Source organism: Cervus elaphus, chromosome 20, assembly GCF_910594005.1.
Source record: "Cervus elaphus chromosome 20, mCerEla1.1, whole genome shotgun sequence".
Lineage (NCBI taxonomy): Eukaryota > Metazoa > Chordata > Mammalia > Artiodactyla > Cervidae > Cervus > Cervus elaphus.
The window spans coordinates 35,598,605-35,621,658 of NC_057834.1; the positions used below are offsets into that span (position 1 = coordinate 35,598,605).

General features: G+C 41.2%; 1 protein-coding gene across 1 annotated transcript; it reads left to right on the plus strand.

Annotated features, from left to right (window-relative positions):
* Nucleotides 1–1,256: 1,256 nt before the first annotated feature.
* Nucleotides 1,257–14,734, plus strand: LOC122677801 (40S ribosomal protein S15a-like). Its single transcript, XM_043878063.1, has 3 exons — nt 1,257–1,665; nt 14,191–14,195; nt 14,724–14,734. Exon 1 carries the CDS (start codon nt 1,269–1,271, stop codon nt 1,659–1,661), a length of 393 nt encoding a protein of 130 aa, XP_043733998.1. The 5' UTR covers nt 1,257–1,268; the 3' UTR covers nt 1,662–1,665; nt 14,191–14,195; nt 14,724–14,734.
* Nucleotides 14,735–23,054: the final 8,320 nt, after the last annotated feature.

A 23,054-nucleotide genomic window follows, 5' to 3' on the forward strand; every position in this document is an offset into this window, starting at 1 on the left:
GGTATTCGCGTCTCTTTCAGAATTTTCCACAGTTCACTGTGATCCACACAGTCAAAGGCTTTGGTGTAGTAAATAAAGCAGAAATAGATGTTTTTCTGGAACTCTTGCTTTTTCAATGATCCAGCAGATATTGGCAATTTGATCTCTGGTTCCTCTGCCTTTTCTAAAACCAGCTTGAACATCTGGAAGTTCACGGTTCACATATTGCTGAAGCCTGGCTTGGAGAATTTTGAGCATTACTTTACTAGCGTGTAAGATGAGTGCAATCGTGCAGTAGTTTGACCATTCTTTGGAATTGCCTTTCTTAGGGATTGGAATGAAAACTGATCTTTTCCAGTCCTGTGGCCACTGCTGAATTTTCCAAATTTGCTGGCATATTGAGTGCAGCACTTTCACAGCATAATCTTTTGATTTGAAATAGCTCAACTGGAATTCCATCACCTCCACTAGCTTTGTTCATAGTGATGCTTTCTAAGGCCCACCTGACTTCACATTCCAGGATGACTGGCTCTAGCTGAGTGATCACACCATCGTGATTATGTGGGCCATGAAGATCTTTTTTGTACAGTCCTTCTGTGTATTCTTGCCACCACTTCTTAATATCTTCTGCTTCTGTTAGGTCCGTACCATTTCTGTCCTTTATTGTGCTCATCTTTGCCTGAAATGTTCCCTTGGTATCTCTAATTTTCTTGAAGAGATCTCTCATCTTTCCCATTCTATTGTTTCCCTCTATTTCTTTGCATTGATCACTGAGGAAGGCTTTCTTATCTCTCTTTGCTATTCTTTGGAACTCTGCATTCAAATGGGAATATCTTTCCTTTCCTCCTTTGCTTTTTGCTTCTCTTCTTTTCACAGCTATTTGTAAGGACTCGTCAGACAACCATTTTGCCTTTTTGCATTTCTTTTCCATGGGGATGGTCTTGATCCCTTTCTCCTGTACAATGTCACAAACCTCTGTCCATAGTTCATCAGGCAGTCTATCAGATCCAGTCCCTTAAATCTATTTCTCACTACCACTGTATAGTCATAAGGGATTTGATATAGGTCATACCTGAATGGTCTAGTGGTTTTCCCTACTTTCTTCAATTTAAGTCTGAATTTGGCAATTTTAGTAGATAATAAATAAACATTTGTGGAATTAATTTATTTTTTCAGATATAAATTATAAGTCTATCTGTAAAATGAATTTTCCTAAGAGAAATTGTTGGGGTAAGTATATATCTTAAAATGAATATTAGCTCTTTCTGCCATCTTCCCATGCCGCCAGAATGGTGTGCATGAATGTCCTGACTAATACTCTCAAGAGTATCAGCAATGCCAAAAAGAGAGGCAAACACCAGGTCCTTATTAGGCCATGCTCCAAAGTCATCATCAGCTTTCTAACTGTGATGATGAAACATGGTTACATTGGCAAATATGAAATCATTGATGATCACGGGGCTGGGAAAACTGTTGTGAACCTCACAGGCAGACTAAATAAGTTTGGAGTGATCAGTCCCAGATATGATGTGCAACTCAAAGATCTAGAAAAATGGCAGAATAACCTGCTTGCATCCTGTCAGTTTGGTTTCATTGTACTGAGAACCTTAGCTGGCATCATGGACCATGAAGAAGCAAGACAAAAACACACAGGAGGGAAAATCCTTGGATTCTTTTTCTAGGGTTGTAATACATGTAAATAAAATGCCTCAGAGGACAAAATAAAATGAATACTAGAATATTTTAGTAGATAATATCATCCATGGAACTGTTACAATATATGGAAATATTCTTTCCTCCTACAGCCTTAGCAAAAGATTGTTATCTTTGCAATCTGATAGTATTTCAGTGTATTTTAATTTACATTTTTTTCCTAATATGAGTAAAGCTGAGTGCCATAGATGTTTTTATTTTTTAAATTGTCTCTTAATATTTATTGCTCCCCTTACCCTGTTTAGATCCGATTTTATTCTTTCCAGGTCTCTACTAAATTTTCCAGTCTGATTTATTGAGCAATCCTTCTTTCCCCCATTAATATTACCTTATCGCCATGTACTAAATTCTCATGTATCTGATTACTTATCTTGAAATTTATACATCAACACAGTTTCATTTTAGTGATGAAAATCTACAAAAACTTCTTTAGGTTGAAGTCTTATTAGAAAAGAATAAGATGAACAGATTTCAAATGTTCAGTTTGATGTATTTTGACAACTGTATTTACTTAATTACTATCTTCCCTCCGACATAGAACATATGCATCATCCCAGGAAATACCCATAAATCTCTTTCTGATCAGCATGCAATGCCCACCTTAAACCAATCTCTTTCTGATTTACCACTTCTAGTTACTTTTGCCTGATACTAGATATCATACAAATAGAATCATACATTATCTCCTCTTTTGTTCCTTTAAAAAAAAATTGACTCAATATTTTTGAGAATAAATGAATACATTTTGCCTATATCACAACTTTGTGTTTTTTAATTGCTTAGTATTTTACCACTATATGAACATATTATAATTTCTTTCTTTTTTTTGTTTTAAAATATCTTTTTAAAATTAATTAATTTATTTATTTTACTTTACAACATTGTATTGGTTTTGCCATACATTGACTTGAATCTGCCATGGGTGTACATATGTTCCCCATCCTGACCCCACCTACAACCTCCCTCCCCATCCCATCCCTCTGGGGGATGGGATGCATTGAACCTGGACTGGCGATTCATTTCACATATGATAATTTACATGTTTCAATGCCATTCTCCCATATCATCCTGCCCTCGCCCTCTCCCACAGAGTCCAAAAGACTGTTCAATACATCTGTGTCTCTATTGCTTTTTCGCATAAAGGGTTATAGTTACCATCTTTCTAAATTCCATATATATGCATTAGTATACTGTATTGGTGTTTTTCTTTCTGGCTCACTTCACTCTGTTTAATAGGCTCCAGTTTCATCCACCTCATTAGAACTGATTCAAATGTATTCTTTTTAATGGCTGAGTAATATTCCATGGTGTATATGTACCACAGCTTTCTTATCCATTCGTCTGCTGATGGGCATCTAGGTTGCTTCCATGTCCTGGCTATTATAAACAGTGCTGTGATGAATGTTGGGGTGCAAGTGTCTCTTTCAATTCTGGTTTCCTCAGTGTGTATGCCCAGCAGCAGGATTGCTGGGTCATATGGCAGTTCTATTTGCAGTTTTTTAAGGAATCTCCACACTGTTCTCCATAGTGGCTGTTCTAGTTTGAATTCCCACCAACAGTGGAAGAGGGTTCTCTTTTCTCCACATCCTCTCCAGCATTTATTGCTTGTATACTTTTGGATAGCAGCCATCCTGACTGGCGTGTAATGGTACCTCATTGTGGTTTTGATTTGCATTTCTCTGATAATGAGTGATGTTGAGCATCTTTTCATGTGTTTGTTAGCCATCTGTATGTCTTCTTTGGAGAAATGTCTGTTTAGTTCTTTGGCCCACTTTTTGATTGGGTCATTTATTTTTCTGGAATTGAGCTGCAGGAGTTGCTTGTATATTTTTGAGATTAATTCTTTGTCTGTTGCTTCATTTGCTATTATTTTCTCCCATTCTGAAGGCTGTCTTTTCACCTTGCTTATAGTTTCCTTTGTTGTTCAGAAGCTTTTCATTTTAATTAGGTCCTATTTGCTTATTTTTGCTCTTATTTCCAATATTCTGGGAGGTGGGTCATAGAGGATCCTGCTGTGGTTTATGTTGGAGAGTGTTTTGCGTATGGTTTCCTCTAGGAGTTTTATAGTTTCTTGTCTTGCATTTAGATCTTTAATCCATTTTGAGTTTATTTTTGTGTATGGTGTTAGAAAGTGTTCTGGTTTCATTCTTTTACAAGTAGTTGACCAGTTTTCCCAGCATCACTTGTTAAAGAGATTGTCTTTGCTCCATTGTATATTCTTGTCTCCTTTGTCAAAGATAAGGTGTCCACAGATGTGTGGATTTATCTCTGGGCTTTCTACTTGGTTCCATTGATTTATATTTCTGTCTTTGTGCCAGTACCACACTGTATTGATGACTGAGGCTTCGTAGTAGAGACTGAAGTCAGGCAGGTTGATTCCTCCAGTTCCATTCTTCTTTCTCAAGATTACTTCGGCTATCCGAGGTGTTTTGTATTTCCATACAAATTGTGAAATTATTTGTTCTAGTTCTCTGAAAAATACCATTGATAGCTTGACAGGGATTGCATTGAATCTATAGATTACTTTGGATAGTATACTCATTTTCACTATATTGATTCTTCCAATTCATGAACATAGTATATTTCTCCATCTATTTGTGTCCTCTTTGATTTCTTTCACCAGTGTTTTATAGTTTTGTATATATAAGTCTTTTGTTTCTCTAGGTAGATTTATTCCTAAGTATTCTTTTCGTTGCAATGGTGAATGGTATTGTTTCCTTAATTTCTCTTTCTGTTTTCTCATTGTTAGTGTTATCGGAATGTAAGGGATTTCTGTGTGTTCATTTTATATCCTGTATATTTATATCCTGTATTTACTATATTTATTGATTAGCTCTACTAATTTTCTGGTGGAGTCTTTAGGCTTTTCTATGTAGAGGATCATGTCATCTACAAACAGTGAGAGTTTTACTTCTTGTTTTCCAATCTGGATTCCTTTTATTTCTTTTTCTTCTCTGATTGCTGTGGCCAAAACTTCCAAAACTCTGTCGAATAGTAGTGGTGAGAGTGGGCACCCTTGTCTTGTTCCTGACTTTAGGGGAAATGCTTTCAATTTTTCACCAGGGAGGATAATGTTTGCTGAGGGTTTGTCATATATAGCTTTTATTATGTTGAGTTATGTTCCTTCTATTCCTGCTTTCTGGAGGCTTTTTTTTAAAAATCATAAGTGGATGTTGAATTTTGTCAAAGGCTTTCTCTGCATATATTGAGATAATCATATGGTTTTTATTTTTCAATTTATTAATGTGCTGTATTACATTGATTGATTTGCAGATATTGAAGAATCCTTGTATCCCTGGGATAAAGCCCACTTGGCCATGATATATGATCTTTTTAATATGTTGTTGGATTCTGTTTGCTAGAATTTTGTTAAGGATTTTTGCATCTATGTTCATCAGTGATATTGGCCTATAGTTTTCTTTTGTTTGTGGCATCTTTGTTAGGTTTTGGTATTAGGGTGATGGTGGCCTTATAGAATGAGTTTGGAAGTTTACCTTCCTCTGCAATTTTCTGGAAGAATTTGAGTAGGATAGGTGTTAGCTCTTCTCTACATTTTTGGTAGAATTCAGCTGTGAAGCCGTCTGGTCCTGGGCTTTTGTTTGTTGGAAGATTTCTGATTACAGTTTCAATTTCCATGCTTGTGATGGGTCTGTTGAGATTTTCTACTTCTTTCTCTTTCAGTTTTGGAAAGTTATACTTTTCTAAGAATTTGTCCATTTCTTCCAAGTTGTCCATTTTATTGGCATGTAGTTGCTGATAGTAGTCTCTTATGAGCCTTTGTATTTCTGTGTTGTCTGTAGTGGTCTCTCCATTTTCATTTCTAATTTTGTTTATTTGATTCTTCTCCCTTTGTTTCTTGATGAGTCTGGCTAATGGTTTGTCAATTTTATTTACCTTCTCAAAGAACCAGCTTTTGGCTTTGTTGATTTTTGCTATGTCTCTTTAGTTTCTTTTGCATTTATTTCTGCCATAATTTTTAAGATTTCTTTCCTTCTGCTAACCCTGGGGTTCTTCATTTCTTCCTTCTCTAGTTGCTTTAGGTGTAGGGCTAGGTTATTTATTTGACTTTTTTCTTGTTTCTTGAGGTAAGCCTGTATTGCTATGAACCTTCTCCTTAGCACTGCTTTTACAGTGTCCCATAGGTCTTGGGCTGTTGTGTTTTCATTTTCATTCATTTCTATGCATATTTTGATTTAGTTTTTGATTTCTTCTGTGATTTGTTGGTTATTCCGCAGCGTGTTGTTCAGCCTCCATGTGTTGGAATTTTTAATAGTTTTTCTCCTGTAATTTACATCTAGTCTTACTGCATTGTGGTCAGAAAAGATGCTTTAAATGATTTCAATTTTTTTGAATTTACCAAGGCTAGATTTATGGCCCAGGATTTGATCTATCCTGGAGAAGGTTCTGTGTGCACTTGAGAAAAAGGTAAAATTCATTGTTTTGGGGTGAAATATCCTATAGGTATAAATTAGGTCTAACTGGTCTATTGTATTATTTAAAGTTTGTGTTTTCTTGTTAATTTTCTGTTTAGTTGCTCTATCCATAGATGTGAGTGGGGTATTAAAGTCTCCCACTATTATATATATATACATACATACATATATATATATATATATATATATATATATATATGAAGTTTGCTTTAAAAATAGGTTCTTTCTTTTTTTTTTTTTTGCAAGGTAATAGTAGGTTATAAAAATGAAAATTAAAAGAGTAATGGGGACTTAAAAATAAAAAAAATAAAATAAAATAATTAAAAAAATTTTTTTAAATTAAAAAAACGATAGTAGTAAAAATATATCTAAGACTTTCTCTGGAGCTGTTGCGGACAGTGTGGGGTCAGTTCATCTTCAGATAGTTCCTTGGTCTGGCTTGTACTTCTCAAGGTCTAAGATCTATAGGCCCCTTCCTATGTGGTCGGTGCTAACTACAGTGTTTTAATCTATGGCACCTGTCACTTCCAAAGCAGTTCCCTCTGTTTATTTATTTATTTATTTATTTATTTTTTTCCAGTGGGTTTTGTCATACATTGATATGAATCAGCCATGGATTTACATGTATTCCCAATCCCGATCCTCCCTCTGTTTATTTTATCTTCTGTTTGCTGGTCTCTTCAGTGTCTCATTTCCACCCTGCAACAAGGGCGCAGTGCTGGTCACTTTTTTTTTTTTTTTTAGGCTAGCATGTTCAGTCGTGCTTTGGGGAGGGAGGAACACTGCGAACAAATATCACTGGCGTGTGCTCCCAGTGATTCAGCCACACTGGGTTTGCCCCCGCTCACTGCGTGTGTGCTTTCCCAGTCTACACTGCTCAGACTCTAGGTTGCTCTGCCGGAAACTGTCTGATGTGGGCCCTGGTTTACATGCACTTCCCAGGTCTAAGCCGCTCAGGTTCAGGTTCTCGGGTCCTCCACAAAAGCACAGACTTGGTTGGGCCCACGTTTTGTGCCCATCCCAGGTCCGAGCAGCTCAGGTGACCAGGTGCTTGGTGCGCAGAGTCACCCCCAGTTGAAGGCTGCGACTTACCCCCTGCCCCGTCCCAGCCGCTTGGTTTTCTGGGTGTACAATGGGTGCACCTTCTTAGGTGTGCCGTGTATCTATTCTGGGGAGCTGGTGTCCGGTTGCGACCCTCCCAGCTGATGTCGATCGTCCAGAATCCCTAGAAGTCTTGGTTAGCAGAGAAGTCTGCTTGCCGTTTTGTATCAGATGCCTCACTGGGGCCACGATTGCCCCCTTCCGGCTCTGGCTGTCCTCGCTTGCCTGTCTCCGGCGGGGGATGGGCTGGTCCACAGCTGGCTAGCTCTGCTCAGTCCTTTGTTCTGTGAGTGTGCCTGGCGATGTCTTCAGTTCAGTTGGGTTCAGTCGCTCAGTTGTGTCCGACTCTTTGCGACCCCACGAATCACAGCACGCCAGGCCTCCCTGTCCATTACAAACTCCCGAAGTCTACTCAAACCCATGTCCATCAAATCAGTGATGCCATCCAGCCATCTCATCCTCTGTCATCCCCTTCTCCTCCTGCCCCCAATCCCTCCCAGCATCAGGGTCTTTTCAAATGAGTCAGCTCTTCGCATGAGGTGGCCAAAGTACTGGAGTTTCAGCTTCAGCATCAGTCCTTCCAATGAACACCAGGACTGATCTCCTTTAGAATGGACTGGTTGGATCTCCTTGCAGTCCAAGGGACTCTGAAGAGTCTTATCCAACACCATAGTTCAAAAGCATCAATTTTTCGGTGCTCAGTTTTCTTCACAGTCCAATTCTCACATCCACACATGACTACTGGAAAAACCATAGCCTTGACTAGACAGACCTTTGTTGGCAAAGTAATGTCTCTGCTTTTTAATATGCTATCTAGGTTGGTCATCACTATCCTTCCAAGGAGTAAGCGTCTGTTAATTTCATGGCTGCAGTCACCATCTGCAGTGATTTTAGAGCCCCCAAAATAAAGTCTGACACTGTTTCCACTGTCTCCCCATCTATTTCCCCTGAAGTGATGGGACTAGATGCCATGATCTTAGTTTTCTGAATGTTAAGCTTTAAGCCAACTTTTTCACTCTCTTTCACTTTCATCAAGAGGCTTTTTAGTTCCTTTTCTCTTTCTGCCATAATGATGGTGTCATCTGCATATCTGAGGTTATTGATTTCCTCCTGGCAATCTTGATTCCAGCTTGTGCTTCTTCCAGCCCAGTGTTTCTCATGATGTACTCTGCATATATAATAGTTAAACAAGCAGGGTGACAATATACAGCCTTGACGTACTCCTTTTCCTATTTGGAACCAGTCTGTTGGTCCATGTCCAGTTCTAATTGTTGCTTCCTGACCTGCATATAGGTTTCTCAAGAGACAGGTCAGGTGGTCTGGTATTCCCATCTCTTTCAGAATTTTCCACAGTTTATTGTGATCTACACAGTCAAAGGCTTTGGCATAGTCAATAAAGCAGAAATAGATGTTTTTCTGGAACTCTCTTGCTTTTTTGATAATCTAGTGGATGTTGGCAATTTGATCTCTGGTTCCTCTGCCTTTTCTAAAACCAGCTTTAACACCTGGAAGTTCACGGTTCATGTATTGCTGAAGCCTGGCTTGTATAATTTTGAGCGTTACTTTACTAGCATGTGAGATGAGTGCAATTGTGTGGTAGTTTGACCATTCTTTGGGATTGCCTTTCTTAGGGATTGGAATGAAAACTGACCTTTTCCAGTCCTGTGGCCACTGCTGAATTTTCCAAATTTGCTGGCATATTGAGTGCATCACTTTCACAGGATCATCTTTCAGGATGTGAAATAGCTCAACTGGAATTCCGTCACTTCCACTAGCTTTGTTTGTAGTGATACTTTCCAAGGCCCACTTGACTTTACATTCCAGGATGTCTGGCTCTAGGTGTGTGATCACACCATTGTGGTTATCTGGGTCATGAAGATCTTTTTTGTATAGTTCTGTGTATTCTTGCCACCGCTTCTTAATATCTTCTGCTTCTGTTAGGTCCATACCATTTCTGTCCTTTATCGAACCCCTCTTTGTGTGAAATGTTCCCTTGGTATCTCTAATTTTCTTGAAGAGATCTCTAGTCTTTCCCATTCAATGACTTCTGTTTGTTTCCAAGGCAAATCATTCAATATCATGGTAATCCAAGCCTATGCCCCAACCAGTAATACTGAAGAAGCTGAAGTTGAATGGTTCTATAAAGACCTACAAGACCTTTTAGAACTAACACCCAAAAAAGATATCCTTTTCATTATAGGGCACTGGAATGCAAAAGTAGAAAGTCAAGAAACACTTGGAGTAATAGGCAAATTTGGCCTTGGAGTACGGAATGAAGCAGGGCAAAGGTAATAGAGTTTTGCCAAGAGAACGCACTGGTCATAGCAAACACTCTCTTCCAACAACACAAGAGAAGACTCTACACATGGACATCACCAGATGGTCAACACCGAAATCAGATTGATTATATTCTTTGCAGCCAAAGATGGAGAAGCTCTATAGAGTCAGCAAAAACAAGACTGGGAGCTGACTGTGACTCAGATCATGAACTCCTTATTGCCAAATTCAGACTTAAACTGAAGAAAGTAGGGAAAACCACTAGAACGTTCAGGTATGCCCTGAATCAAATACTTTATGACTATACAGTGGAAGTGAGAAATAGATTTAAGGGACTAGATCTGATAGACAGAGAGCCTGATGAACTATGGACAGAGGTTCATGACATTGTATAGGAGACAGGGATCAAGACCATCCCCATGGAAAAGAAATGGAAAAGGCGATGACTTAGCTTAGGGCTTTTCACAGTATCGTGGAATAGCTATCCCGCAGTTTGGGTGCTGTCTCAAGCTTTTGCCCTCAGGGGATTCAGGCCTGGTCCTTACCCTAAACAATGCTGCCCGCTCCTCCCTGTCCCTCCCCTGTTTGCTAGTGGGGGATGCGAGCGTCTGGGCTGCTGCTCCACTGGGAGTTGCTGTTAGCATGTAATCTGTGGGTTTTAATTATTTATTTATTTTTCCTCCCAGTAATTTTGCCCTCTGACATTGCATGGCTCACCACAGACCCGCTGGAGAGAGTGTTTCCCAATGTTTGGAAACTTCTCTCTTTTTTAAGACTCCCTTCCTGGGATGGATCTCCATCCCTACCTCTTTTGTCTCTCTTTTTATCTTTTGTCCTACCTCCTTTCGAAGACAATGGGCTGCCTTTCTTGGTGCCTGATGTCCTCTGCCAGCATTCAGAAGTTGTTTTGTGGAATTTGCTTGGTGTTCAAATGTTCTTTCGATGAATTTGTGGGGGAGAAAGTGGTCTCCCCATCCTATTCCTCTGCCATCTTAGGACCACATCTGAACATATTATAATTTATTTCTTCATCCTGTTGATAAACACGTGGGTTGTTTCTAGTTTTTGGCTATTATGAATAGGTCATTAAAAACACTCTTGTACAAGTCTTTTTGAGGACATATATTTTTATGGGATATAGGATAAATATCCAGGAATGTAAATTCTGGATCACCAGGTAGGTGTGTTTTTAAATTTAGAAGCTGCTGAACAGTCTTTTGAAGTGATTACACCAGTTTATACTATCACTAGCAATGTATGTGAGTTCCAGTTGCTTCACATCCTTACCACCATTTAATGTTATCAGTTTTTAAAAACTATGAGCATTCTGATAAGCATTTCATTATGTGATTTACTGCAGTCTTAGTTTACTAGATGATTAACGAATAGTCTTAAGCATATTCTCACGTCTATATTGATCATTTGTATATTTTCTTTTGTCAAAGCATGCTCAAAGATTTTGCTCAGTTTTAATTGGATTGCTCATTTTTATTTTTTTTGTAAAAATTCTTCATGAGTCTAGGTACATTTCCCCCCAATTCTGCCCTCTCTAGTTTTTCTTAATTGTGTCTTTTTGCAAGCAAAAAATTAACTTTGACAAGGTCTAATTTATCAGATTTTTAAATAAACAGAGAATTTTGTGTCCTAAGAAGTCTCTTAGCAGATCTTAGATCATGAAGATATTTTCCTGAGTTTTCTTTCAGAAGTTGGACAGACTGTATTTTCTGCTTAGGGGTGTGACATATCTCAATTTTTATTTCTTTATGGAGAATAGACGTCTTAACAGTGTTAAGCCTACACTTCTACTTTCTAATTCTATTTACTTAGAATTTAATTTCTTTTAGCAATACTCTGTAGCTTTTGGCATAGAGGTATTGTATGTATGATGTATGTATTTCATTAGATCATTTACTAGCTACTTAATGTATTTTAATGCTATTGTAAATGGTGTTGTGCAAAAATTTTTTTTCCTTTTTGTTGTGCTGAGCCACTTGTGGGATCTTAGTTCCATGACCAAACATTGAGCCTAGACCCACAGTGGTGAAAGTGCTGAATTCTAACCACTGAACCTAACCACTCTGAGAAATTTTATTTTCTGTTTTTTGGTTCCCAGTATATTGAAGAGCAACTGACTTTGTATTTTGACCTTGAATCCCCAGTATTGCTAAACTGTTAGTTCTAATAGGTTACATAGGTTTACTATGGACACAATCATGTTGTTAAAAAATAACAGGAGTTTTATTGATTTATTTTTTAAAATATGCATGCCTTTTATCATTTTTGTCATATTGCACAAAGGCTAGGACAATGGTACAATGTAGAATATAAGTGGTGAGGGTAGACTGTTAGAACAGCCTTCTGTACCTCTTCAGAGTTATTGTTTATCAGCTTAAGGAACTTTTCTTTCATTTCTAGTTTACTGAGAATTTTTTATATGTTTTGAATCAGGTATTCAGATTAAATGGAGCTATTGAGAGGGTTCCATGCTCTGCGTCTTAGTCTCTTAGAGCTTGTGGGAATAAGAGTACTTGAATTATGTTCCCTGAACCCCATATGGGTCATCCATGTGAGAGATTTGACTGGAGGAGAGAAGTGAACAGAACCTGGCAGAGAGAAGCTTCAAGAGCTTTGCTGTTTGTATCAGTTTTTTTTTTTTTTTTTTTCAAATGAGAAAACTAAGGTCCAAAGAGATTCTCTAACTTGTTCAAGATCATACATGTTAACATATAGCTGTTAATACTTGATATGGCTTTAGAGGAAGCAGTGTAAAGGCAAGATTTTAATGCACAAGGAGTCAAAAGTGGGCATTTGTGGTCGCTACCTGACAAATCTATGCAAAAGTGCACCTTGACCCAGAACCTTCCCTCCATGTTAGAATCATTACTTTGGGCCAGTTCACGCAAATCTGGGGAAGACCCACCTCAGTTATGTGCTATAACAGGGTGTGTGGAACAGGTACCACAATATGCTAGAAGCAATCAGGATCCAGTGTTCTACTGGCAACTCTGCCATTGCTACATTGTGTGAACCCTGCCACTGTTATTGTGCATCTATGCCTTTCAGTTTCCATTTGAAGAGAAGGGACTTGAATTAGACCAGGAGACCTTAACAGATGGTTTATTTATCAGTTAAAAGCCACCATATGGTCCCCCTCAAAGAAGTGAAACAATAATGTATAAGCCATGGGAAGAGCTCTCTGACTCAAAATGCTCTTCTAGTCTTGCCTTCTTTCTTTGCCCACTTCCAGTGCTTTCTTTCCTACAAGGTTAAACTTGGTCATTTTTTGTACAGTAGGATAAAACCCCTGGACCTCTTGGTTTCTAAGTTTCCTTCCAGCTCCAATATTCAGATCTTCTGTTTGGTCCTTAGGTTTGGAATTCTTTCATCTAATTAAGGTCTGTTAGTCACTACACCAAGTTTGCTTATCAATGGGTAATAAAATTACCCATATGAGTTAATTCATATAGAACTCCTAGAAAAGTGTCTGGCATTTGTTAAGGGCTCTGCAACTGTTGCAGGAAGGGGGACCCCTTCCAGGACCTAAGAGTGGGCTCTTGTCTAACACTTGGAAATGAGGTGTCCAATGAGACACTTGAAGTGACAAAGCAAAAGACTTTGCTGGGAGGGGGTGTCTGACGGGATCATATGATTAACTGCTTAATAGTGGGTATAAGAAACTTATAGTAAAGCCTGTTAATTATGAAAAGGTCAAAGAGGTCCAACAGGGACAGGATGAAAATCCTGCAGTCCTCCAAAGGAGATAAGTGGAGACTTTTAGGAAGTATATAAGCATGGATCCTTCCTCCCTTGAGGGACTGGCCCTTTTGGCTATGCATTTCATAGCCCAGTCTGCCCCAGACATCAGGTGCAAAATTCAGAAAGCAACTGCTGGGCCTCAAAGTCCAATGAATGATTTGCTCCAATTGGAGTATTTGGTTTTCAATAACAGGGATATGACCCAAAAGGCTCAATGCAGAGAAATATGCAAAAGACCCAAATGATTGCAATGCCTTTGTCCACTCCAAGACCACTAATTAAGAGGCTGCCCTCTTGTCCTGGCAGACCACAAGACCCATGGGTACCCATACAAGGCCAGTGTATCCTGTGTGGACAAAAGGGACACTGGAGGAAGGATTGTAATTGATGTGTCCTTTGCTAACAGCCAGGGCATTGGCAGAAGGAATGCCCCAGATGACAGGGAGCAATGGGGACCCCTCAGCCACTGACAGTTTTGCAATCAAAAGAAGACTGATGGGGCCTGAGACTTAAAGTGGCTCTGCCTAGAGATATTATCTACATAACTTATGTCCAACCTCAAACCATCATTGATGTGACTGCCCACTTGAGAGAATTTCTTATAGGCACTGGTGCAGCCTTCTCAGTCTTAACCCAAAGGATTGCGAACTTTAGCAATCATAAGGAATATGTAATAGGGTTGTCAGAAAGAAACAGGGGCACAGTTTTCTGGAGCCCATTTTTTTTTTTTTTTTTTTCTGGAGCCCATTTTGTGCAATGCTAATGGTCAGTTTTTACATTTGCTTCTGTTTGTGCCTGATTGTCGCATCCCTTTAATGGGAAGAGATTTATTAACTAAGTTAGAGGCTGCTGTTTCTTGAGGGGCAAAGGAACCACCCTCCTTTCCAAATCGTTGTTATAGAAAGCAGAAAGGGACAGATTGAATCTGAAGTTGAGGTATATCTTGATATACCCTGGAACATGTAATATCAAGGTTCCAGGCCTGGACAAAGGTATCCAGCCAATGGTTACTAAACAAGATTCTAAAAAAAAAAAAAAAAAAAAAAATAGCCATAGTTCACCATGGGGGACATCAGTCTCAGATTCCCAGGTCTAAACTGAAAAAAAATTGCCAAGCTGACCAAGAAGCAAATAAAGCAGCTCAAATACCAACTGATAAAATACAGGCAGTTTTAATAGTCCCAGACTTGATAGAGGAAATGCCACAACCTTGCTATACTAAGGAGATTGGGGTAAAAATAGGGGGTTAATAAGTCAAGAGAGAAGCCGTAGGATTCTTTGGTATGCTATGATGAACATAATCATTTGTAATTCTGGTTACTGTAACCAATCTTTATTGATTACATTAACCATGTCTTTTAAATCTTTTGTCATTTATAGATATTTTTGTATCCTGGTACTGGTTCAAAAAGTGTTTTATCATCAAGAAGATTCATAAGAAGGCTAAGGAAACAGTTACAACAGTTTCACATCAAGATGAGGCTATGTGGGGATTCCAGCCTATAGGGATTAAAACAAGGAACTACCCTGCCCTTGGGGCCCCTGGATCAGCTATCAGAGGTTTTTACTCCCTGACAGACAGGGTGGATGCCCTTACTCAGCCTTGAAGCAATTACAGAAGATGAACCATCCTCCTTCTGCTTCCCTTAAGAATGTGGTAGTAAAATCTCTGAGGTGGGGATTGAAACAGGAGGTAAGGAGGCAGGGTACAACTTTTGAAAGAATGACATAGCCCAAGGATACAACATAAATGGATTAGAATCAAATGGGTCCAAGATGGCAGGCAAATCAATTTAGACTAGACCTTGATCCTCAATCAGCAAGCTAAATGACACACCCAGAGGTGCCATGACAGTTCCAAGGCACAATCAAAAGACAAAAAGTGGGCAGTGGCCCAACCTCTGGAGATCTCCATCCCTTCGCCCAAATAGTTGGAATAATTCTCCCACTCATTAACCTTTGAAATTACCCAGCCCATAAAAACTAACCACACCACATTTTGGGGCTGCCAGAGTCGCCCTCTGAGATGGCCTAAACTCTGTCTTTGGAGTGTGTTTCTCTCTAAAAAAATCCACTTCTTAGCTATCACGTTGTCTCTCACTGAATTCTTTCTGCGACGAGACATCAAGAACCTGAACCTCATTAGGTCCTCAAACCAGGTACCGTGGGTTTTGGCTGGGTTTGAGTCCCAGCTGTGTGGGTTAGAGTCCCAAACTGGGTTTTGGCTGGGTTCGAGTTCCAGCCATGTGGGTTCAAGTCCCGGTTGAAGGTAAACAGTTTCACAGCTGTAAGTTATTTCCAGTAATATTTCTTTCACTGTGGCAGAAATTTATGGAGAGTTGTCCAAGTGTTGCACAAATTTATTGAATTGTTCAAGTGTTGCACAACATCTGGGGAAAAGATCCAAAGGAAAGAAGTCTCGTGGTGTGGGTGGGGGCATGGTCAGTTCTTAGAAACAGTCTTCTGGGGGTTCACAGTTGGATCCTGCCCTAGGTGTGGTTCTTATTAATACATTGGTGTTTTTCACTTTGAGTGAGACTTGAGCCTTAAACGGACTTTGGCAGTTCCAGTTGTTAATATCAGAGCCTCCAAGATTGGACAGAGCTTTCCAGATCTGAGCTCCCATTGTTTGCTGAATAACCCGAAGGCAGGCAGCAGGGAGGCTATGTACAGTTTTCCATACAAATGAGGCAAAAACAACTACCCTTTGTTACCAGCTGCATGCTGCAACAAAAACATCTCCATTATCTCCCTTGGTATTACAAGTCACATCATGCCCTAGTGGGGTGAAAATGTATTGAATTTCTTTGGGTAGAAATTTCTCCCAAGATTTCCCTAGTAGCTAGCTGCTTTGCTTAAACTGCAGAAATATGTAAATCTTGTTGCTATTTTCTGTGATCCAATAGAGAAGACAGTGTTCACTGTAGGCTTATTCTCATCAAACCATACTGACTTTCAGATCAAACCCCAATTTTTTCTTATGAATCAGTAAGGGTCAGAACTCAAAATTAAGATGTGATTGGTTATGAAGATAAAAAAGAAAGTTTAAATTCTTTCGCATCTGAGTTGTGGCATGAAAGTTTAAGCTATCCTTCACATGTGTCTGATATTGAAACTCAGTGTAAAGTACCCGATATCAGACCTTTTGTGTTTTCATTGCAAACATTCATTGGCATAAACCAGCATTTTCATTTTGAATGGGAGTCACATTATGGCCAGCATGCCCTTTGTATCCTGTCCTTTTCTCCCTTGTAACATGGATAGTGTTTTGGTCGCCAGTATTTTGGTTGTTATAGCCACGTGTTCCGGGAAACAAACTCACTCAGAAGGACAATGCAGAGAGTGGAGTGCAGTTTATTATACCGACAGACCCAAGACAGAGTCTCCTCTTAGCCAGGGACCCCGAACAGCATTTGAGAAAATCTTTTATACTCCATGTGTACGTGTCCGAACCCACCACCCCAAATTCCTTGAGATTTACATAAACAACGAAGGGTAAATATAATCACAATAACCCCATCATTCATGTGTTATGTGTCCAAACAGCTAATAATCAATAAACCCGCAGTTACATTCCACCCAGTTAATAATAGATAAGTCTGTGGTTACATTCCGATAGATACAGAAAAAATTTATGACCTGTCCGGAGGCAAGGGTGATTAGAGTATGTTTTCTCTTAGGTCATGAGCAACCTGGGTATGATCTTCAAGGTTCCCCTGTCCAGGGGGGGTCTTATCCTTCTGTTGTCGTTCCCACAGACACTAAGCACAGAGTTCAGAGTCCATTGGAGAGGTGGCTGAACATGATAAGCATGAACAGGCCTAAGATGGTGTCCAGGCCCTATGAATTCCTTCTTCATTCCCCCCTCTTCATGCTGTTAGTTTCCGTGACAAGCATCATTCATTGAGATATATATTGTACCTTAGTCCTCCGGCCACCCACATGAGAGAATGCTATCAACCTCTGGGTGACAAAATTCACAAGGCATTGTAAGAAGCAGGGCCCACAAAGCAGTATGATTAAGATTACTGTAACAACAGTTACAATAGTTTTCCACCGGTCTCCCTTTCCCCAGGACAGGACCAAAGTCCAAAAGGGAATATTTTCATTAGACATGGCTTTCACTTGATTTTGCATATCCTCCAAGGCAGTAGATACATTTCCAGACAGGTCAGGGATGTAAACACAATATTCGACTTTAATTATGGTGCAAGTCCCCACTTGGGCTGCTGCGATTATGTCTAATGCCATCCTATTTTGAATTACTACCTTCCTCATCTGAATTTGTTCTTCGTTCAAAACTTGAATGGCCTTTGTTCTATCTATGAGGGCCTGTTTTGTGAAATTAGTCAAGGCCTCTACTTTAATCATAATATCTGTTGTCCCTATAGAGGATACAAATAAGGCAGCAATATATTCATACCATTGAAACACAGATCTTGTCCACCTAGCATGTAAATAAGGTAGATTTACTGGGGCTTGTTGTAGGTTAGGCTTTTGTTACACTGGCATTTATATCAAATGTAACCTCATGACCCAAGTCTATTGACTATAGGTCTTACACCAAGAGAGCAAGGAAAGGTTATGATTGACAAGAGAGAGGAAAGTCTCTTTTTGTCATTCCAGAAAAGAGCAGAGTGGTTTAAAATATACACCATGGAATATTACTCAGCCGTTAAAAAGAATTCATTTGAATCAGTTCTAATGAGATGGATGAAACTGGAGCCCATTATACAGAGTGAAGTAAGCCAGAAAGATAAGGAACATTACAGCATACTAACACATATATATGGAATTTAGAAAGATGGTAATGATAACCCTATATGCGAAACAGAAAAAGAGACACAGATGTACAGAACAGACTTTTGGACTCTGTGGGAGAAGGCAAGGCTGGGATGTTTTGAGAGAACAGCATTGAAACATGTATATTATCTATGGTGAAACAGATCACCAGCCCAGGTTGGATGCATGAGACAAGTGCTCAGGCCTGGTGCACTGGGAAGACCCAGAGGGATGGGGTAAAGGGGGAGGTGGGAGGGGGGATTGGGATGGGCAATACATGTAAATCCATGGCTGATTCATGTCAATATATGACAAAAACCACTACAATATTGTAAAGTAATTAGCCTCCAACTAATAAAAATAAATTTAAAAATAGGTTAATGAAAAAAATAAATAAAAATAAAAATAGGTTAATGGAAAAAAATAAAAAAATAAAATCTCCTTGGCAGAGCGGTGACACCCACCAAGAAAGTCCATCCATCACTGACAGAGGCATAGTCCCACATATCCAGCAGCTGGAGGTGTTGTGGAAGTCTGCGTAGGAATGTGCCCATGAGATGAAAACATTGTCCTGAGTTGAAACGAAAGTTAAATTCAAAATCACTTTGATGAGGCCAAGCAGCAGGAGTTGATTGTGCGGCTTCATCCTGAAGGGGCTCATCCGGGATTTTTCTGTTCCTTCTTCTTCTTAAGGATGGTCTTAGTCTCTCAAGGGTCAAGTGGGGTCCCTGTGTGCAGTGCACTCAGCGTTTTCTGGGTCTGTGTGGTATATTCTCTTCACCCTCGTATACTGGATCCAAGAGGCAATACCTGCAACTTTAACTGAAGTAGGGGTAGTTATAATAACAGTATAAGGGCCCATCCACCGAGGGGCTAGTATATCAAGTTTCCAATCTTTGACCCATACTTGGTCACCAAGCGTAAGTTCATGAATCTGTTCCCCAAGGGGGAACGGCACCCTTTCCTGTACAAACTTAGTTAGCCAATTTATTACCTTACCCAGTTCCATCTGCTGTGAAATCCTATCCCCCCTTACCTGAGGCAAATTTGTTGACACCTGTTTTATGATGGGAGGGGTCTCTCATACACAATTTCATATGGAGAATAGCCTTGGGACTGTGGGGTCATCCTGAGTCTGGGCAGAGCCATTGGAAGTGAGTCCACCCAGGAGCATTCAGTCTCTATGATCTACTTGGAGAGTTTCTTTAATTGTTTGGTTGGTTCATTCCACCATCTCAGAACTCTGGGCCTATATGCAGTGTGCAGTTTCCATTTGATGTTTAAAGTTTTGCTTACTTGTTGCACTAAATCAGCTACAAAAGCCGGGCCATTGTCTGAACCAGTGCTGGTAGGAAGTCCAAATCTGGGAACTATTTCCCTAAGCAGGTACTGGGCTACTTCTGATTCTCTTTCAGTCCAGGTAGGAAAAGCTTCTACCCATCCCGAGAACGTACATACCATGACCAGCAGGTAACAGTAGTGTCGGTGAGGTTTCATTTCAGTGAAGTCCACTCCCAAGTGTTCAAAGGGCAGCATGCCTTTCAGCTGAATACCCAGAGGTTTTTGTCTGAATACCGGAGAGGCAGCATTAACCTGTGAGCAGGCAGCATGGCCTAGGTGGGTCGCTTGGTGTGTTTGGCTTACCAGATTGTGTGCCAGCTTCTCCAGTACCAATAATTTGCCACTTGATATTTCCCACCATTCCTTTTCAGTCTTGATGGCCCCTTCCGCTTTGGCTAACCTGACAGCTATTGTCCTTGTTTTATCAGACTGGTGCCATCAGTATATAGGACCCAATTAGGGTCTGGAACCTTGTGTCCTTCTTAAAACAAAAGCCAGATACCTTACCTCCTCCTTGCAGATCTGTGCCTTCTTCTTCGACACCCAGTAACCTGCTTCCATCAGCAGCTGGAGCAGTGCTTTGGTCCCTTTCCAGCATTTTCCTTGGTATCGGCAGCCAGCAGCAGGTCATCCCCGTAGTGTAGGAGCCAACATCCATACTCTTCCGGACGGAATGAGTTCAGGTCAGAAGCCAAGGCTTCCCCAAAGATGGCTGGGGTGTTCTTAAACCCTTGTGGGGGAGTTCAGATGAGCTGTTGTTTGGTGCCCCGACTGGATCTTCCCATTCAAAGGCAAAGATGGGCTGTGACGCTGGGGCGAGGCATTCGCAGAAGAAGGCATCCTTGAGATCCAGGAGAGTATAAACTTTAGTCCTCGGTGGGAGGAGGCTTAGTAAGGTATAGGGGTTTGGAACAGTGGGGTGTAAAGTCACAGTAGCCTGGTTGACTAGCCTGAGATCTTTAATAGGCCTATAGTCCTGTCCTCCTTCCTTTTTGACTGGCAGGATTGGTGTACTCCAAGGCGACTGGCACTCTACCACAATACCCGCTTGTTTCAATCTATTGATGTGGGGCAGTATGCCAGCCCAGGCCTCTATTTAGCGGGTACTGGTGCTTTCTAACCGGGATGGTGCCTGGTTTGAGTTCTGTGATCACTGAGGCTTGATGTTTAGCCAGCCTGGGGGGAGGAGGGGGTTGTCTTCTGCCCAGACCTCAGGAAATAATTGTCTGTTCTCTTTCCTTCCCTCTGGCTCTCTGGCAGAATGCAGTCTCTGCTTAATTCCAATGTCCCCCACCCCCCCACCCCTTCTTGTCAGTACTCACCGGGAGAGGCGGGTATAGCTTGGGCGGTTCAGTTGGAGCCGGTTCCTGGAAGTGTTGGCCAGAGGCTTCTGTCACCAGGATCGGAGCCTGCCAAAACGGCGGCTCTACGACCTCCGGGGGAGCTGGTGGAAGAGCAGTGGCTGCTGCAGGAACTTCACCTGGCCCTGGATCGGGCATTAAGACGGCCTCTGGTCCTGGTGCAGCACTGGGAGGCAGGTGCGTCATTATCTAGTACGGGGGAGGAGTCAGGCCATCCCCGTCCAAGTCCTGTAGAATTTCCTTTTTTATCATCAGTCAATTTTTGTGCTGTTAATATTTTTCCCTTTCCCTTCTGAATACAGAACCTTGTCCAAGTAGGAGGGTTTTGAGCTAACCCTAGCCATGAGTCAATATATGGATATTGATCCAGGTGTCCTGGCTCTCCTGTGACTACTGTATAGACTGCTTCCACTATTTTTAAGTTCATGGTGTTCTCTGGTGGCCATCCTACTCCCATAGGGGGCCATTCAACCTCACAGAGTATGTGGAGGCCGTTAGGTTTCATCTTCACCCCATAGTCTCCTCCTAATCCCTATCATGCACTCTAATACAGTTGCCTTAGATTCACTTCCCCCCATCTTGCTTACCTTCTCGGACCTTCTTCGACTTTTTCTTTTCATTCTGTCTACAAAGTTCTCAGTACCCTATGTACTTCTGATATTTCCACTTAATGACACTTAAATTGCCATTCTGCCTCCTTCCTAATTGGGGTAAGAAGAGCCTTACCTGCCAGATCCCAGAGGGAGAAGGGGGATCGGCGTGTCTTCACCTGCCAGTCAGCATAGCTGAACCAGAACACCATGTGGTCCAAGACTGTTTCTCCCTTAAAGTCCGTTCTGCCTTGGCGGGCTTGATCAGGTGCGGATGAAAACACAGATGGGTTAAATATACCATGTCCCAGGCCATCTCCAGAAAAGCCAATTCATGCTCACTTCTGTATCCCCGCTCCTTCCAGCCTAACAATTCCGAGGGGGTCAAGAATTTCACAGCAGACAGGACACCTCTTGGGGGAGGGCAGAATACGAGCATACAAGGACCACTTTCCTATCCTAAAAATCCCCTGGCGATTGCTGGTAATAATTTTCCCTGAGACGGTGTGGACACACCTCCTAAATGACCTTCACAAATTTCCTTCCTAAATCCTAGCACGCTTGTCGACCTGTGTACCAAGCAATCGCCACCTGCCTATTCCAGGCTCCTGTGGGTCCCCGCTCCTTCTCGTCCCTCCCAGGGGGGTGATCAGGCCCCCTCTTCCACCCTGCTGGGTGGGTTCCTCCTCACCTGAGAGCTCAGTTCCTCTGCTGCTGTCCACTGCCTGCTAACGGGAAAGGTCCGAGAGTTGAGAAGCAGAATCCTTCCAGAAGGGTGAGGTGCCTTCCCCACTCTAGAAGATTCAAGCTGCAAGGCCTTGGAGTAGTCCCAAATAGGACTTGTCTCCTCCAAGTGAGGAGTTTCCTAGCCAATGCACCAAACATTATAGCCACACGTTCTGGGAAACAGACTCACTCAGAAGGACAATACAGATAGTGGAGTGCAGTTTATTACACTGGTGGGCTCAAGGCAGAGTCTCCTCTTAGGGACCCCGAACACCACTTGTGAAATCTTTTATACCCCGTGTGTACGTGTCCAAACCCACCACCCCAAATCCCTTGAGATTTACACAAACAAAGGAAGGGTAAATACAATCACAATAACCCCATCATTCATGTGTTATGTGCCCAAACAGTTAATAATCAATAAGCCTGTGGTTACATTCCGATAGATACAGAAAAAATTTATGACTTGTCTGGAGGCAGGGGTGATTAGAGTATGTTTTCTCTCAGGCAATGAGTAACCTGGGTATGATCTTCAAGGTTCCCCTGTCCAGAGGGGGTCTTATCCTTCTGTTGTCGTTCCCATAGACACTAAGCACAGAGTTCAGAGTCCATTGGAGAGGTGGCCGAGCATGATCAGCATGAACTGGCCTGAGATGGAGTCCAGGCCCTATGAATTCCTTATTCATGGTCACCTGATGCAAACAGCCAACTCATTGGAAAAGTCCCTGATGCTGGGAAAGATTGAGGGCAGAAAGAGAAGAGGGCATCAGAGGATGAGATGGCTGGATTGTATCACCAATGCAATGGACATGAACTTGGTTAAGCTCCAGGAGATGGTGAGGGACAGTGAAGCCTGGCATGCTGCAGTCCATGGAGTTGCAAAGAGTTGGACATGACTGAGTGACTGAACAGCAACATCCTGGATAGTAGCCATCTCTGCCAACAACTTTGTTCTCTCAATGCCCAGTTTTAACAGTACTCATCTCTTCTTATTT